This window comes from Budorcas taxicolor, chromosome 2 (genome assembly GCF_023091745.1).
Source record: "Budorcas taxicolor isolate Tak-1 chromosome 2, Takin1.1, whole genome shotgun sequence".
NCBI lineage: Eukaryota > Metazoa > Chordata > Mammalia > Artiodactyla > Bovidae > Budorcas > Budorcas taxicolor.
This window is the reverse complement of record NC_068911.1, coordinates 42,268,821-42,284,989: the sequence shown is the minus strand read 5'-3', so window position 1 is coordinate 42,284,989 and position 16,169 is coordinate 42,268,821. Positions and strand designations below refer to the sequence as shown.

Below are 16,169 nucleotides of genomic sequence, written 5' to 3'. Positions count from 1 at the left end.
GAGCACCTACTGTATGCACTGAGTTCAACCTCCACCCACCACAGAGCTTTTTGACCCCCAGGTTCTATGGACAGAGGTGGAGAGACACTCGCTGGTGACCGTCCCCTTCACCTCTGCTGCCCGCCATCGGCACCTGCCAGGCCTCTCTCTGCCAGGCAGGGCTGGGGAACTGAGGGTTCGGGGCATTCTCTGGCCACTCCTCTATGCCACGCCAGTGTAGCTCTCTGGAGTGGTTTAAGTGCTCCATCTGAGGCGCATGCACTGAGAATCTCTGTGGCTGCAGGAGGTTCTGTGGCTCAGAACATACCCAGAGAAAGGGCAAGTGTCTTCCCAGGGTGCTCACGGTGATGCCAGCACAATGAGCCCTCCACACATATTGTTTCCTTAATCTCCCACTCAACCCATGGAGGACGAGGCTTTGATGATTGTACCCATTGTACAGATGAGGAAACCATAGGTTGAGGCAGCATGAATTTCTTGCCTGAGGTCACAGTAAGTGGTAGAGCCAAGACACAGACACAGAACTGGCTGCAGAAGGCTATGTGTAGGGATCTTCCCACAGGGTGGGGCTGAGACCATCCCCCGTTCCCCTGCTCAGGCCTCCAAGGCTGTGAATGGGTGGCAGAGGGCACTGGACACAGATGACCCCAGAGAGAAGAGGCAGTGGGTCCCTCACAGGGCTACCATCTACCTCTCATTCCAGATCTCCTGCCTGTCCCCACCTCTGACACTCAGTGAGGAGGTGGGTACCCAGTGGCTCACCCCAAATCCCTGTGTGGCCTTGGGGAGCCATTTCCCTGCTCCAAGCCTCCCTTTCCTCACTTCAAAGCCTGGGGGTGATGATATGCCCCACGGAACAGCACAAGATGAGGACCAAGTGCAGGGCATGGCTCACAGTGAGCTTGCTGGCCCGAGGGGAAGGGGAGCCAGTGGTCCTGCCCTGCCCTCCCCTTCCCAGCATCACACCTCCACTGGTTCCCAAGCCCTGGACAGGACAACACTTGTCGGCATTCCACATCTGGGGAGGGTGCTTCCTGGGCTGGGCCCAAGGTTCTAACTGGGACACGTGGGCCTCATGGCTGCCAGCCCAGCTTTGAGTCCAAAGGTCTTCATACCCTGATGGTCATGAACCTTCAGGCTGCCAGTCCACGCCCCAAGAGGAGACCCCCACACCTTGGCTGCCCCTTCACTGCAGGTCATGACCAGGTAGTTGCATTCCTCACCTGGGCTGATACACAGCATCCCTAACAGCACTTGCCGAGTGCCCACTGGGATAATAGTGTATGTCAGCCGCACAACTGCCCGGTTGGGGGGCACAGGGGGAAGCACTGCTGTGAGCACGGCTTTCAGATCAGGAACCTGAGGCTCCCAGGAGTTACAGTTGCCCACAGTGGCAGGGGTGGCCCAGCGTGAGGGGTGGCCCAGCGTGAGGGCTGCCCCAGACCCCTTAATGCCAGTACATAGGAGGGGCCATCCTGGGACAACAGCGCCGCATGGAGGGACAGTATGAAGCCTACAAATGCCCCCCCCCCCCCACCATCCTGGGAGAGTATCCAAGGGGGAGAGTATCCTGGCAATTCCCTCGTGCGGGCTGTGCTGGTTAGAGGGGCAGCCCCTGTCTGAATACCTTCTGCGTCCCCAGAGCAGAGCGCGCCCGGCGGCGGCAGCACCATGGACAGCGCCCCCGCAGCCGCCTAGTGCAGGCTCCCGTGGCCGGGGCCGGGCCCGGGCCCGGACGTGCCACCACGGACAGCGGCAGCGCGCGGCGGGGAGGGTATCGCCCGGCAAACTCAGATCGGCTGGGGAGGGGCCCGGGAGGCTTGCGGGGCGAGGGGGGAGAAGACGCCCGCCCGGCTAAGATCCGGAGGAGGAGGCGGCGGAGGCGGCACCAAGGGAGAAATAACTCAAGAGCAGTGCCGATTTAGGTTGAAAATTCTCCCAGCCATGGGTGCGCACGTGGAGCCTGAGTCGAGGGGATCACGTGTATGCCCCGGGCATCCGCGGGGCTCCCTTCCGTCCCCCACAGCAGCTCACATTTGCATACACCCACAGTCCCATCCCCACCCCCCAGACCTCTGGGTGGAGCCCATCCACGGAAAAGAGCTTACACCAGCTTGCAGGGAGTGTCCGAGACCTGGCAGCCCCTCTTTCCACAGCCCCTGGCCGGCCTGTCGGTTAGCCTCCCCGCCCCCTACGTTCTGGGTTTGAGCCTTCTTCCCACAGAGGCAGGCCTGCTGCTCCCCGACCCTGTCCATGGTCTTGCGCTCCTGCTGCTCCTCACCCTCCAGGCTCGTTGACTTAGTCTGAGCCCTAGATCTTCAGCTCGAAACTGGAAACAGCCACACCTTAGCGCAGGGGTCAGGGCTTTGGGACAATGCTCAAATCAGAAATGGGTCTTCCTGCCGGTGAGTCAAGAGGCCCCTGGGGGGCTGGGACAAGGGCCCCTCAGCCTGGCTCTGACCCCCTGACCCAGCAGACAGGTTGCAGAGTCTCCGCCTTCTTGTCACCTGACTCCGATGCACCTAGTGTGTCCAGGAGGACCCGCCTGGTCTTCCTGTCAGGACAAGCAGGGGCAGCCAGTCCCCTGGGGACTACTCCCCTTTAGGGAGAAGCACCAGCAGCTGACGCGCAGGGGAAGAGGCTTTTAAAATAAGACGGTCAGGCTTGCACTATTCTCAGCCTCAGTCCCTGGTGTGCTGTGTCTCCATGAGGAGTGGGATTCTGGGGGAAGGCTTCTCCTATGATGGCTGCAGGGGCTCCAGGCTCCTGGTTCACCACAGGAGGAGGGAGGTGGTCACTAGTTTAGCTTCTTGTCTTCACCAGCCTGAGCCAGAGGTGAATCAAGGAGAGCAAACCTGCCCTCTGCTTCCCCAGCAGACTCATGGGAACCGTGGGGGCCAGAGGGCACCTGGGGAGCACTGAGAGTCCTGTAAGGACTCCAGACCTCGGTGGCTTCCGGGTCTGGAGATGGCCACGCTGGGGCTTCCTGAGGAGCTGCCTCTTCTACAGATGAAGTCACTGGGCCCTGAGACCCAGCATGTCCACCGTAGAGCCTCACTTCCGGCCCCTTTCCAGACCTGACCCTACAGTTCAGTGAGACCTGCTGTCCTGGACTCCCCTCCCCCTCTGCCCGGGCACATGCTGGTTCCCTGCTTGCTCAGGAGGCCTCCGGGATCCTTAATCCCGCAAGCTCTTCCTGTTCTATCCTTTGGTGTGAGCACCGCTCTCCCTCTCCCCATGGGACCCCTGGCCTGAAAGCATCTCCAGATGTCTGCCATGACGTGGACTATCATCACTGTCTACCTGCCTGTCTCTCCTGAGGACAGACAGCATGATGGCTGGGCAGCTGAATGAATGAAGAATGCCCGTCCAATGATCAGGGTCATGTAGAAAGGGGTGCAGCTTCCCCTGAGGTGGGACGGAGGGCAGTCAAGGGAAGGGCTCAACTGTGGCTCAGCTCCTCAGTCCAGGTTGTGACAGAGGCCGGTGTCCATGGGGGAGGGAGAGAGTGATGCCAGGGTCTCTGAGAAGGCTCCTAAGACCCGGGGGCTTGGGCCGGCTGTGCCTTTATTCAGACCTTTGGAAGGGGACGGCTTGTGTCTCCTTTTAGGCGAAGTCCCCCACTTGAGGGCTGCAGGGTCGAGGGGTGCTGGCTGCCTGTTCCCCATGGTCTGGCCAGACCAGGGGGAAGGGGACAGGAAGCATTAGAAAGGAGGGAAGCTTCCGAGAGCCACGTCCTCCCACTGCACTGCTGACCTCAGCCCATCACACACGAGCCAGGACAAGCAAGGTTCAGAGTGCATTTGCAGAAGTTGCACAAGCTAGGATTTACCCCAAGTCCTCCAGCTGTCCTCCCAAGACTCAGGCCAGGCGTGGCTGTCCAGAGTGCAACCCTGTGCCCCCCACCCCCGCCCCCTGCAGCTGCTCCCTCCTTTCTCTGCTCTGTTCTGCTTCAGTCCCTATGCTCTCCCAGCCTGGAGCCCTGGCTGGGGGTCTCTTCCAGTGTGCCCCCTGTCACGCCCCTGCTCTCCTTCCAGAGGCTGCAAGCTGTGTGTCGACCACTGACACTCATCTTTGGGAACTGCTCATACCCACCGTCATGGTCCTCAGCTCAGAGGTCTCTTCACTCATCCCTGATACCCCATTTAATACAGCAGAACATGCACTGACCAGCTCCCCCTGCCGGCTGAGGACCATCGAGCTGGACAGGGCATGGGTAGCCAGAAAAGCTCACATTAGGTCACCTGCAGCGGTGGCCCAGGGGCTGGGGTGATGACCTGGGTAGCTTGGGGTTGGGGACATGGCACGGGCTGACACATTTCGTGACAAGCTCTGTGACTCAGGCACACGCACATCCCTACCACGTTGCACACGTCCTAGCAGCAGCGCTCCCCTCCCGCCCCCAGCTCAGAGATGCTTGGGGGGTGCAGGCTGCCCCACCCAGGCACCCGGGCCTCTGGAAAGGCAGCACATGGGCCTCAAGAGAGAGCCGAGTTGGTGCTCCAGCAGAGCACGTCCTATGGCCAACGCTCAGGGGCAGCTCAGCCACGTGGCACCGGGCTCCTCTGGGAGTACGAGCCAGGCTCCAGGCCTCTCTGCTCTGAAGGGTCCACGCCCTCCAGGGCCTGGGGCATCCAGTGCCTCAAACACTGCCCAGGGAGGCCAAGCCACCCTCTGCAGTGGGTCTGACTGAGGCTCCCCCGGGTGACTGGAGGGGAGGTTCTGGGGCCACCCACTTTGCTGCCAACCTCCGCTCGTCCCTCAAGCCAGCCCTCAGACACAGCCGCAGCTCCCACGTGTGACGACATGGGGGCTGCAGACAGCTCACAGTGCCAGCCCAGGAACCCTTCCCCAGCCTCCAGGCGAGAGGTCTCCCTGGTCCCCGCAGTGCGGCCCTTCTTGAGGATGGGCCCAGCTGGCGTGAGTGTCCGGGTGCTCCAACCACCAGCTACTTGGTCCCTTCTCACTAGTGGGCGACAGGACTTGTGTGAGTGCCCCGAAAGTGGCTGTGAGCTGGAGGATGGCATCGGCCCCGTGAACCCTCACAGCGTCAGAGATGCCCATAGGCCTGGCCCACAGCAAGGGGAGGCAGAGGCCCCCCAGGCCCCCGGTGAGGGGGAGCCAGGCCACAGAGGCAGCAGGGCACCGCGCTAAGTGAGTCCTGGGGTCCCCTGGGGCCTGCACGGACTCCCCGCTCTGCCCGTGTTTGGGACTGGGTCTTGAATACCCCTCCTCCCCAGACAGCCTCAGCTAGCCCTAGGGCCACCTCCTATGGAGCCAGTGGGTCGCCCTGGGGGACCCCAAACCTCTCAGGCTCCCAACCCGCCCAGGCCTCCTGCCCCAAGGCTGCCGTCCAGCATCCTTCGAAGGCATCTGTGGGAAGAAAGGGCCCCAGGCTCTGCCTGGCGCCATGGGGGCCTGGACTGTCCCTGGTCCATGGGCCCTGTCCCTGGTCCGTGGGCCCTGTCCATGGAGGGAAACCCTCCCGTGCAGAGGCTGGGAGGGGTGGAGGAGTGGCCACCAGGCTGCAGGCTCCTGGAGGCTCCAACAGCCAGACCTTCTCTCCTTCTCGGGTCATGGGTGGGGGGACTCCTCGACCCACTTAAACCCCCAGAAGGACAGACCCTCCCCCAGCAAGTCTCAGGGTGCCCAGCTCTGCTTCTGGGGCCCTCCAGCCTTGGCCAGCGCCCAGCCCCTCCTCCAGAGCACATGTGGCCAGCGCCCTCCCTTCCCCTCGACCTCCCACTGTGGCGGCTCCATGCAGGGCCAGGCTCAGGTGTCCAGGGGCAGGTCAGCGACTGGGCCTCGCGTTCACAAGCTCCTCCTGGAGTGTAACTGTATCTAACACCTGTCTCCAGCACAGGGGCTCATGGTGCTGGGGTGAGGAGTCCTGAGTGCTGTGGGGTCTGGGATCTCACCCAGGCAGCCCAGCTGGGGGCTTGTAATTCGGCGTCCACGGGGGAAGAGCACGGTGGCACCGACCCACAGGCCTTGGTCCAGTTGCCATGGGGATCGGGCCTCAACCAGGCAGCCACTGGGGTGAAGGCTGGGGGAAGGTCTGGCAGGGCTGGAGGCCCAGCTGCAGCCGCCAGGGAAGGGGCTGCGGTTACGTAAGCCCTCGGGGGGGCGGGGGTGGCGGCGGCGCTGTCCCAAGCCCCCTCCCAGCCTCCTGCTCATTGTGGCCTCCGCGGTGCTGTGGCCTGCCCCCTCCCCGCCTTGTAGCCTGGCCCGGCACACACACCTTACCTCGGCCCGGGCTCCTGGCTCATGCCACGCTGTCCACCGGGCGTCCTCCTGTCATGGGGAGCCCGGCATGGGCACCGGCGAGGCGAGGAGGCGACCGAGGTGCTGGCCTGTCAGCAGGGCCCGGCCGCGCCCCGCGCCCCGCGTCCGGCCTGGCCGGGCCCCTCCGCTGCCCCCCCGAGAGGAGCTCCCCGGTGGGAGAGGATCGGCCGCCCGAGCCTCCCACCGGGGAGGCTATGGCTGTGCCCAGATAAATAAGGCCGCTTTGCAGGGAGCCGGGCGGGCGCCTCCTCCCTCCCCTCGCCCTCCTCCCCGCGCTCCTCCACCGCCCTCCTCCTCGCGCTCCTCCGCGGCCGCCGGCGGAGCCGCGCGCGCCCCCCGCCCGGCCTTACGCGCCGCTCCCTCGCGCGCTCCCGGCGCCGGTAGCCAATCCGGGCTGCCGAGCCCGGGCGGGGTGCCGAGGATGCCGAGCCCCGCCCCGCCCCGCCGCGCCCTCCCGCGCGCACAGCGCGCTCCCGCCGCGGCGCCCACGGGCACGCGCCGCCCCGGCACGCGCCCCCGCTCCCCCTTGCCACGGGCGCCCGCACAATAACAAACACGGCGCGCGGCGGCGGGGGCGGGGAGCGGAGAGGAGGGCCGGCGAGGGCAGGAGGGAGGGGAAGGAAGGTCCAGGCCCGCGAACGGAGAGCCAGGCTAGAGCGAGCCCTGCCTCGGAGGAGCGGCGGGGACCCCGAATCCAGCGGGGCCCAGAGGATGGAGCCCTTGGGCGCCAGCGGTCCGACCCTCCCCCTCCCGGCCCCTCCTGCGGAGCGGACGGCCGGGCCCCCTTCACCGCGCGGCCATCGCATCCTCCGCGCACCTGTGGGTACCAGGCCCGGAACCCCCTTCAGCGGGGGACACAGTTGCGCACCCGCAGAGCAGAGAAACAAGTGACCAGGAGATCATTTTGGAGAGATGAGCGCGATGGAGGTTCAAGAGGGCCACGTGATGGAGACCTCCGAGGGTGGTGGTGGGGGGGGCTCCTGAGGACAGGACACTAAACTGAGTCCCCAAGAGAGAGAGGGCAAAGGAAGTTGTCCAAGAAGGGGTGTGCAAAGGTCCTGAGGCACATTACCTCTGGAATAGGCCTGCAGAGAGGGCGGGACGGGGCGGGGCGGGGAGGATGCGGAAGGCTCTGTCTGGGCCCTTGGGGATGCCAGGACTCCCAGCAGACACGGGGTGGAGGACCGAGGCTCATACTGCCCACCTCGGGACCTCCTGGGAGTCAGCAGAGGGACCAGGTGTTCGGGGGGGAGCAAAGCGGGGTCTTTGCTCCAGGAAAGAGCCTCAGGGCGGAGAAGCAGCCCCCTGAGAACCTTAATAGAAAATGAAACCGGCTGTTGTCAGCAACATTTTGACGGGAAGCAGACCCAGGGGGCCTGGTGTGAGGCGCGGCAGCGGGAGGAAGGCAGGCTGGCCCTCCGCACTGGCCTGGGCGGTGCCGCTCAGGCAGCTGTGTGGGTGAGGACAGCTCTGGGTGTGGTGGGGACTGGCGCCCCGCCCTGCTGACCCTGACCAAAGGAGGGGGCCTGGTGGGGTGGGTGGGGGTGCATGAGGCCTGGGGTGACTGGGGAGTGCTGTCTGACCCAGCCCGTCACCTCCATGTGGGCTCAGCCCCGGTGGCAGGGGGCAATGGGGCAGCCCGGGCCCTGACCCCGGTGTGCACAATGCCCTGACTGGGAGGCAGGGCTTCACTTTGCATTTTGAGGGGCTCTCGCCCCTCAGCAAGTGCCAGGGCCCAGGCAGAGAGCAGGCTGTGGCCAACACCTGGGGCTCCCCTCCCCTGGGGCTCCCCTCACTTGGGGCTCCCCCCCACTTGGAGCACCCCTCCCCTGAAGCTCCCCTCCCCTGGGGTTCCCCTCACCTGGGGCTCCCCTTCCCTGGAGCTTCCCTCACCCAGAGTGCCTCTCACCTGGAGCTCCCCTCCCCTGGAGCTCTCCTCCCCTGGAGCTCCCCTCACCTGGGACACCCCTCACCTGATCACCACATCACATAAACACCCCTGCACTCACTTGGGGCACCCCTCACCTGGAGATCCCCTCATCTTGATGCCTGGGCACAGAGGAGTCTCCCTAGCCCAGGCAGCAGGGGGTCTCCAGCTCTGCAGCATGAGGGGGTGAGGACTAAAGGCCATTGGCACACTGTGCCCTGAGAGGAAGCCACAGTCACATCGGGGAACGGAGCTGCTTACCTCGCGGCTCTGCAGGCCTGACCTCCTCACGGGGGTTCCTTCCTCGTGGGGTGAGGTGTGTGCTCCGGGATCACAAACCTGGGCTCAGGTCCGCCCTCCGGGGTGGGGCCTCAGACAAGCAGGTCCCCTCTTGGAAAGTAAGAGGGGCCCCACGCAAGGGGTCGCCCTGGAGATCCTGGTGTAGCACGGGTGGGGACAGCCTCATGCTCCCCAGAGGTCAGGGTGCCCTGGACCCGCAGGGAGGATGGACACTGTTGCCCCCACTGGCCCTGCTCCCCACCCAGAGGCAGGGGCCCCGAGAGGGCTGCAGGGGCGACCACGTGGCGGGGGGGACCACGTGGCATGGGGAGGCCACAGGTGTGTTTGACGGTCCTCAGCACTCTGAAGCCCGATGGGAGCCCAGGGAAGTGAGAACCTCACAGCGTGGGGTGGCCCTGGCAGCTGTGGGAGGTGGCGGGCGGGTGGGTGGCAGGCCTCTGCTGCCTCTAGCTTTTGCTCCCTGCCTTCCCTCCTCCTGGGACCCAGGCCCGACTCACCAAGGCAGGGGGAGGGGGTGAGGGGGGTGGAGTGGCCAGGGCTGAGTATGACTCAGGGCCCAGCTGTCACCAAGCAACCCAGTTGCCTAGCAATGGCGGTTTCCCAGTAACGTTGTCTCCTAGCAATGGGATATTTTCCCCGGCCCTGGCTGGAGCCTGGTGGTTATTTTTAGCTCAGCTGCAAATCAATCTGCAGCTGCATTTTTGGCTCCTGAAGAAGATGCAAGGTGTAGTGGGGCGGCATGAGGGAGGCAGTGGTCTTCTTGTCAAGGGAGGAAACTTGCCATGTGTCCTAAGGTACAGGCTCATATGTGGGCCAGGCCAGAGTGCAGCTGGGAACAAGGTGGGGGCTGTGCAGGTGAAGGGGAACCAGAGGTTGTTCAGGTTGCCGTGAGAGCTGACAGATGTGACTGTTCCCTGATCGGGTCTCTGGGAGGGCCGGTCCCTCCAGCACCCTGGGGCTCCCTAGGTCAGGCTGGCCAGGAGCCTTCAGGCCAGTGTTGATTGTGGCACCCCTGGAGTGTGCCACTGGGTGGCAGCTTCCTGGCACCACGTGGCTCTCGGTTGTGGGAACCATCTTGGTGTCTCCAGCCCCCAGCCCCTCCAAGGGTGACGGCGCTCTGCCCCAGGTCAGCTGCAGCACACCTTCAGGAAGTCCTGGCTGCGGGGGTCTGGGTGCCCACAGGCTCAGCTGGGGCCACAGGCTCAGCTGGCCTCTGCTCAGCCCACGTCTCTCCCTCTCCTCGATTTTGCTGAAACGGGAGCCCAAAGGAGAGGTCTTGGCAGCTGGGGAAACTTGACCCCTCTGGGCTTTCCCACCATTTCCTCAGGAACAGCTCTGCTAGCCGATCCCTTGAAGCCAGTTCCTGCCTCCCACTGGCCAGCTTCCTGTTCCTGGTTTGCCCGGGGCGCCAACCAGACCTGGGGTGTTGTTTCCATCCGTCCATCCCCACTGACTCCGCCTGGGCTTTGTGCGGCTCCCACAGGCCCCGGACGGCCCAGCCCCACCCTGATCTTGCGTGCCCCTCACCTGTGCCCTGCACCTGCAGGGCTGCCCCTTGCCGGAGGGCATGGCCCACCTGAGACTGCTCCTGGTTCCACCATCTGCTTGTCCCCAGCCAGGACCTGGGCTCTGAGTGGGAAGTGGAGAGAAGCCCATTTTGGAGGGTCAGGGCACTGCAGGGTCTGGAGCTGGGGGGACACACAAGAGCCTCCAACGGAACACAGCGTTGGGGAGTTACCTGAGATTTGGGGTGTCATTTGTCCATCCACACACTCACTCTCTGGGTATTTACCAAGCATGTCTTCTGCGTCCACAGCCTTTTGGGCTTTTTGGTGTGGGCATCAGATCTCTGATGGCTAACCACACTGGGCGCTTCAGAGAAGCACCCCTCACAGGCTGCAGGGCCAGGAGCTGTGAGCAGAGGCAGCCTGCGGGGTCTTCTTCCGCAGGTGACAGCGCCACCACCCAGCCCTTGAAGAAGCAGCTGGGCAGGAGGAAGGGGAAGCTTGCTATCAGGGGGCCACCTCAGGGCCAGGCTTGTGCCCTTGACAGACCAGATCACTCTTTAGGAGCCCCTCCCAGAAACCCAGGGACACTGTCCCATTCTCAGGGTGGGAGGGGCGGACAGGGAGTGTGGGGAGCCAAGGCCCCCAGCCAGCGGAAGGAGGGTCTGAAGCAACTCCCCACACTGACACCGGAGGGCGCCTGAAGCCCTCTGTCAGCTTCGCCAGCCTGGGGCAAGGGCGGTCCAGGGCGCTGAGGGTCCCTCCAGAACTGGACCTAGGTCTCAGCAAATGTGACTGACCGGGATTCCCGTTCCCTTCCTCCCACTGGAGACTCCTTTGCTCAGTGCCATGCCCTGTGCTCAGCTCAGTTCAGTCGCTCAGTTGTGTCTGACTCTCTGCGACCCCATGGACTGCAGCACGCCAGGCTTCCCTGTCCATCACCAACTCCTGGAGTTTACTCAGACTTATGTCCATCGAGTTGGTGATGCCATCCAACCATCTCATCCTCTGTCGTCCCCTTCTCCTCCTGCCCTCAATCTTTCCCAACATCAGGGTCTTTTCCAATGAGTCAGCTCTTCACATCAGATGGCCAAAGCATTGGAGTTTCAGCTTCAGCATCCAGTGAATATTCAGGACTGATCTCCTTTAGGATGGACTAGTTGGATCTGCTTGCAGTCCAAGGGACTCTCAAGAGTCTTCTCCAACACTACAGTTCAAAAGCATCAATTCTTCTGGCTCAGCTTTCTTTATAGTCCAACTCTTACATCCATGCATGACTACTGGAAAAACCATAGCCTTGACTAGACAGACCTTTGATGGCAGAGTAATGTCTCCGCTTTTTAATTCCAAGGAGCAAGCGTCGTTTAATTTCATGGCTGCAGTCACCATCTACAGTGATTTTGGAGCCCAAGAAAATAAAGTCTGTCACTGTTTCCATTGTTTCCCCATCTATTTGCCATGAAGTGATGGGACCAGAAGCCATGATCTTCGTTTTCTGAATGTTGAGCTTTAAGCCAACTTTTTCACTCTTCTCTTTCACTTTCACCAAGAGACCCTTTATTTCTTCTTCACTTTCTGCCATAAGGGTGGTATCATCTGTGTATCTGAGGTTATTGATATTTCTCCCGGCAATCTTGATTCCACCTTGTGCTTCATCCAGCCTGGTATTTCCCATGATGTACTCTGCATATAAGTTAAATAAGCAGGGTGACAATATACAGCCTTGGCATGCTCCTTTCCCAATTTGGAACCAGTCTGTTCCATGTCCAGTTCTGTTGTTTCTTGACCTGCATACAAGACTTCTCAGGAGGCAGGTAAGATGGTCTGGTGTTCCCATCTCTTTAAGAATTTTCCAGTTTGTTGTGATCCACACAGTCAAAGGCTTTGACATAGTCAGTGAATGTTGGCAATTTGATCTCTGGTTCCTCTGCCTTTTCTAAATCCAGTCTGAACATCTAGAAGTTCACAGTTCATGTATTGTTGAAGCCTGGCTTGGAGAATTTTGAGCATTACCTTGCTAGTGTGAGATGAGTGCAATTGTGCAGTAGTTTGAACACTCTGGCATTGCCCTTCTTTGGGACTGGAATGAGAACTGACCTTTTCCAGTCCTGTGGCCACTGCTGAGTTTTCCAAATTTGCTGGCATATTGAGTGCAGCACTTTCACAGCATCATCTTTCAGGATTTGAAATAGCTCAACTGGAATTCCGTCACCTCCACTAGCTTTGTTCATAGTGATGCTTTCTAAGGCCGATTTGACTTCACACTCCAGGATGTCTGGCTCTAGGTCAGTGAGCACACCATCGTGGTTATCTGGGTCATGAAAATCTTTTTTTTTTTTTTTTAATCTTTTTTGGCCTGTGTGCCCCTTTCTAAATTCGTAGTTGGGTAAAATACATATAAAGCTTAGCATCTTCACCATTTCCAAGTGTACTGGGGTGTCGAGTGTGTGTGTGTCAAACCACTGTCACCACTATCACCCCCAGAACACTCTGTTCCTCCCAGATGAACACCCTGTCCCCATTAAGCACCAATTCCCCATCGCCTTGCCCCAAGCAACCTCCATTCTAATTTTTCACTATGAATTTGACTGTTTTGGTATTTCATGTGAGTAGACTCATCTTTTGCGACTGGCTTACTTCACTGAGAGGCTTCCCAGGTGGTGCTAGTGGTAAAGAACCCATCACCTGCCAGTTCAGGAGACATAGAGACTTGGGTTCCATCCCTGGGTTGAGAAGCTTCCCTGGAGGAGGGTGTGGCAAACCATTCCAGTATTCTTGCCTGGAGAATCCCATGGACAGAGGAGCCTGGTGGGCTACAGTCCATGGGGTCACAAAGAGTTGGACATGACTGAGTGACTAACACTTTCACTTTCCCACCCGCCTTGCCTAGGGCCAGGGGCAACTGAGCCCTTGAGCCCTGTGGGTGCCTGGCTTTTCATTGGCCTGGAAGGGCTGTGGGGCCGGGGAAGAGGCGGTGGTCTGCTCGGTCTGGCAGCAGCTCCAATGTCGCCTTCCCGCTGGCTCTGTCTGCCTCATCTGTCAGGGTGGACTTCTGGCCCAGGGCAGCAGGAGGCTGGGGCGGGGGGACCTCACACCCAGAGACAGCAGAGGGTCTTTGTCAGCCAAAGCTCTTAGGGACCCCAAGCGGTCCAGTACTGAGGCTGCAGTTCTGAGTCTGGGCCTGAGGCCTCGATAATCCAGCCCCAACGTTTCACCAGGCTCTTTGGGGCCTGTCCACTGGGTCCACACCATGAGGCCTTTGCGAAGGCTGCCTGCTGTCCTCCCTTTTATCTTGCCATCTCTGCAATCCCCAAGCTGATCGCCACCCACCTCTCCTCCTGCCCTGGCCTCCACAGTGACACTGGCTGCGAGTTTCCTCTAAGAGAGTGGGCCCAGCTCCAGCTTGGCGCGACATACCAGGGCCTGACTCCGGGGCTAGGGCTGTTCTTGCTCCTGCTTCTTCACCGAGCCTGAGCCCGCATCCCGGGGTTACCCACCTGTCATGTGGGAAGTCACCAGGGCCAGGCTGGGGAGAGATGGGGGACGCAGGCCCAGGTACCATACTTGGAGAGAGTACCCCAGATGAAGCCCCCCTACCCCAGATGTTCCAGTGGGCACCACTGCCGCCGAAGGCCTGGAGGACAGGGGCCCGAGCAGGACGGCGGCGTGCAGGGCGAGGGTGAAGGCGGGTGGGGAGTAGGGGTACCTTGAGGAGGTGACACAGAACTCCCCGTCCGCGGAGCCCCTTTCCCGGCGCCTCCCGGGCCCCTGGCGATCCGCCCACCTCGAGAGCGCCGCTGCGATTGGTGGAAAGTTCGGGGCCCGCGGCGCGATTGGCCGTCCGGCCCGCCCACTGCCTGAGCCGCTCTCAGGCTCCCGCACCGTGCGTGGCAAGCGGCGCGGGCTGTCTGGGCTGTGCGGGTCCGGGGCCAAGGCCCCGGCTGCTCCCGCCGGGCCCCCGCGCGTCCCCCGCGCGTCCCCCGCGCGTCCCCCGCGCCATGCCGACCGCTGCGCTGCTCTGCGCACTTTGCTTCTGCCTCTTGGCCGCGGCCGCTCGCGCCGGCTACTCGGAGGACCGCTGCAGCTGGAGGGGCAGGTACGAGCCCCACTGGAAGCCCCCACGGGCCAACCCCATGTGCTGTGTGCGCCTCTTAGGCGCGGGCTGGGAGATGTGCCGCCTGCCCTCTCGGGCGCTCTGTCCCGGCGCCGAATCCTTGCCTTTGCCACCTTCGCCTCCCAGTCTCTGCACCCCGGGCCTCAGTTTCGTTCTCCGCCAAGTGGACGCGGCTCTTGGTGCTTCCGGGGACGGAGTGCAAGGGGAACGGGCTGGCCGGGTGGGGACTCGGGCCGCCCGTCTCAGCGCCGCCTGTCCGTCCGCAGCGGCCTGACCCAGGAGCCCGGCAGCGTGGGACAGCTCTCCCTGGCCTGTGCGGAGGGCGAGATCGAGTGGCTGTACCCGGCCGGGGCGCTGCGCCTCACCCTGGGCGGCTCCGAGCCTGGCGCGCAGCCGGGCATCGTCTGTTGGCGGCCGACGCGGCCCTTCGCAGGCGCCCAAGTCTTCGCGGAGCGGGCGGGCGGCGCGCTAGAGTTGCTGCTGGCCGAGGGCCAGGGCCCGGCTGGGGCCCGATGCGCGCGCTGGGGTCCGCGCGAGCGCCGGGCCCTCTTCCTGCAGGCCACCCCGCATCCCGACCTCAGCCGCCGCGTGGCCTCCTTCCGCTTCGAGCTGCGGGAGGACGGGCGTCTGGAGCTGCCCCCGCAGGCCCGCAGCCTTGGAGCGGATGGTGAGTGCGGGTCTGGGTGGAGAACTGACTGTCCTCCCCACCGCACCGGAGGAGAAACTGAGGCGGCTTGTCACAGGCAGGGCAGGTGGGGAGGGGCGGGGGGCAGAATCCTAGAAGGTGAGACCAGGCAGGGCCACCCCGGCCCCTGGTCCTGAAGGGCTGGGGGAGGGGATGGCGGCCAAAGCTGTCCAGGGCTCCCTGGCCCGGCGGTGACCTCCCTCCCCTCCCCCAGCCCAGTGCAACAGAAGTCCACTCTGAGCCCGTCACCATGGAGACGCAGCCCCGCCTCCCCGCAGGGCACCAGGCCCAGCTCTTTGCTCTCCTGGAGGTCGGAGCCTGACCCCACCGGGGATGGGGTCGCTGTCTGCTCTGTCCCCTGACCCCCGAACCCATCATAACCTCCTGCCCCGCGGGCTGGGCTGGTGTCTTTGCGCCCCAGGAAGCAGCTCTGGGAGACAGGGAGTTACTGCCTGCTGGTGCTATGTGGAAGACGGGCAGGAACCCGGCCCTGCAGCTCCAGGCCTTTGGGCCCTATGCCTGCGTGCTGGCTCATGGCTGTGTGTGCATCATACACACATGAGCCTTTAGCGTTACAAGTGCAGGCTGTCTTCAGAGTGTGCACACAAGTTCCCTGAGACCCCAGGTGCCATCAGGCCCTGAGGGGGGTCTGGGAGCTTGCCCTCACCCTGGACACAGGAGTGTCCAGCAGGGGGAGGGCTCAGGGCTCCACTCCTGACCTGCCCTGCATGTCAGCTACCTGTAGACCCTGCAGTGATGCCGAGCTCCTCCTGGCCGTGTGCACCAGTGACTTTGGTGAGTGCCCCGCTGCAGGGCAGGTGGTGGGGAGGAGCTGGGGGCCTGTCTTCCCCTGAGGCCACTGGCCAACACGTGTCCCCACAGTGATCTATGGAAGCATCCTTGGAGTCGCCCACGACGCAGAGCTACAGGAATCTGTCATCACCGTGGCAGCTGCCTGCGTCCTCCGCCAGACACTGCCGGTTTTCTGGGTGGGGGGCTCCGGGGGCCAGGGGCAGGCCTCCATTCGCATCCCACTGCACTGTGGTGTGCACCCCGGCCCTGGCACCTTCCTCTTCATGGGCTGGAGCCGCTTTGGTGAGGCCTGGCTGGGCTGCGCTCCCCGCCTCCAGGAATTCAGCCGTGCCTACGCAGCTGCCCACGCTGACCACCTGCACCCCTGCGAGGTGGTGCTGGACTGACAGGCCTGGGAACAGGGTGCTGGGGAGGGTGGGAGGTAGCCTGCGGACGGCATCACAGCATCACCTGCTTTTGAGGTAACAGTGATGACCAGTGAGAGCGCTGAATGGGTGAGCCAGTGTGCACGTGGCCCCCAGCCCAGGCCGCCTCACTCCG

At 62.7% G+C, this 16,169-nt stretch overlaps 1 protein-coding gene across 1 annotated transcript; it reads left to right on the top strand.

Annotated features, from left to right (window-relative positions):
- The first annotated feature begins 14,015 nt into the window (after positions 1 to 14,015).
- Positions 14,016 to 16,015, top strand: METRN (meteorin, glial cell differentiation regulator). The gene is made up of 4 exons (XM_052636322.1): positions 14,016 to 14,113; positions 14,398 to 14,798; positions 15,552 to 15,611; positions 15,699 to 16,015. Exons 1-4 carry the CDS (start codon positions 14,016 to 14,018, stop codon positions 16,013 to 16,015), a joined length of 876 nt encoding a protein of 291 aa, XP_052492282.1.
- Positions 16,016 to 16,169: the final 154 nt, after the last annotated feature.

Coding starts and splice junctions, on each gene's coding strand:
- METRN (XM_052636322.1), top strand. CDS start 14,016: ATGCCGACCGCTGCGCTGCTCTGCGCACTTTGCTTCTGCCTCTTGGCC. Junction 14,114..14,397: donor CGCTGCAGCTGGAGGGGCAG/GTACGAGCCCCA, acceptor GTCCGTCCGCAG/CGGCCTGACCCAGGAGCCCG. Junction 14,799..15,551: donor CCGCAGCCTTGGAGCGGATG/GTGAGTGCGGGT, acceptor CCTGCATGTCAG/CTACCTGTAGACCCTGCAGT.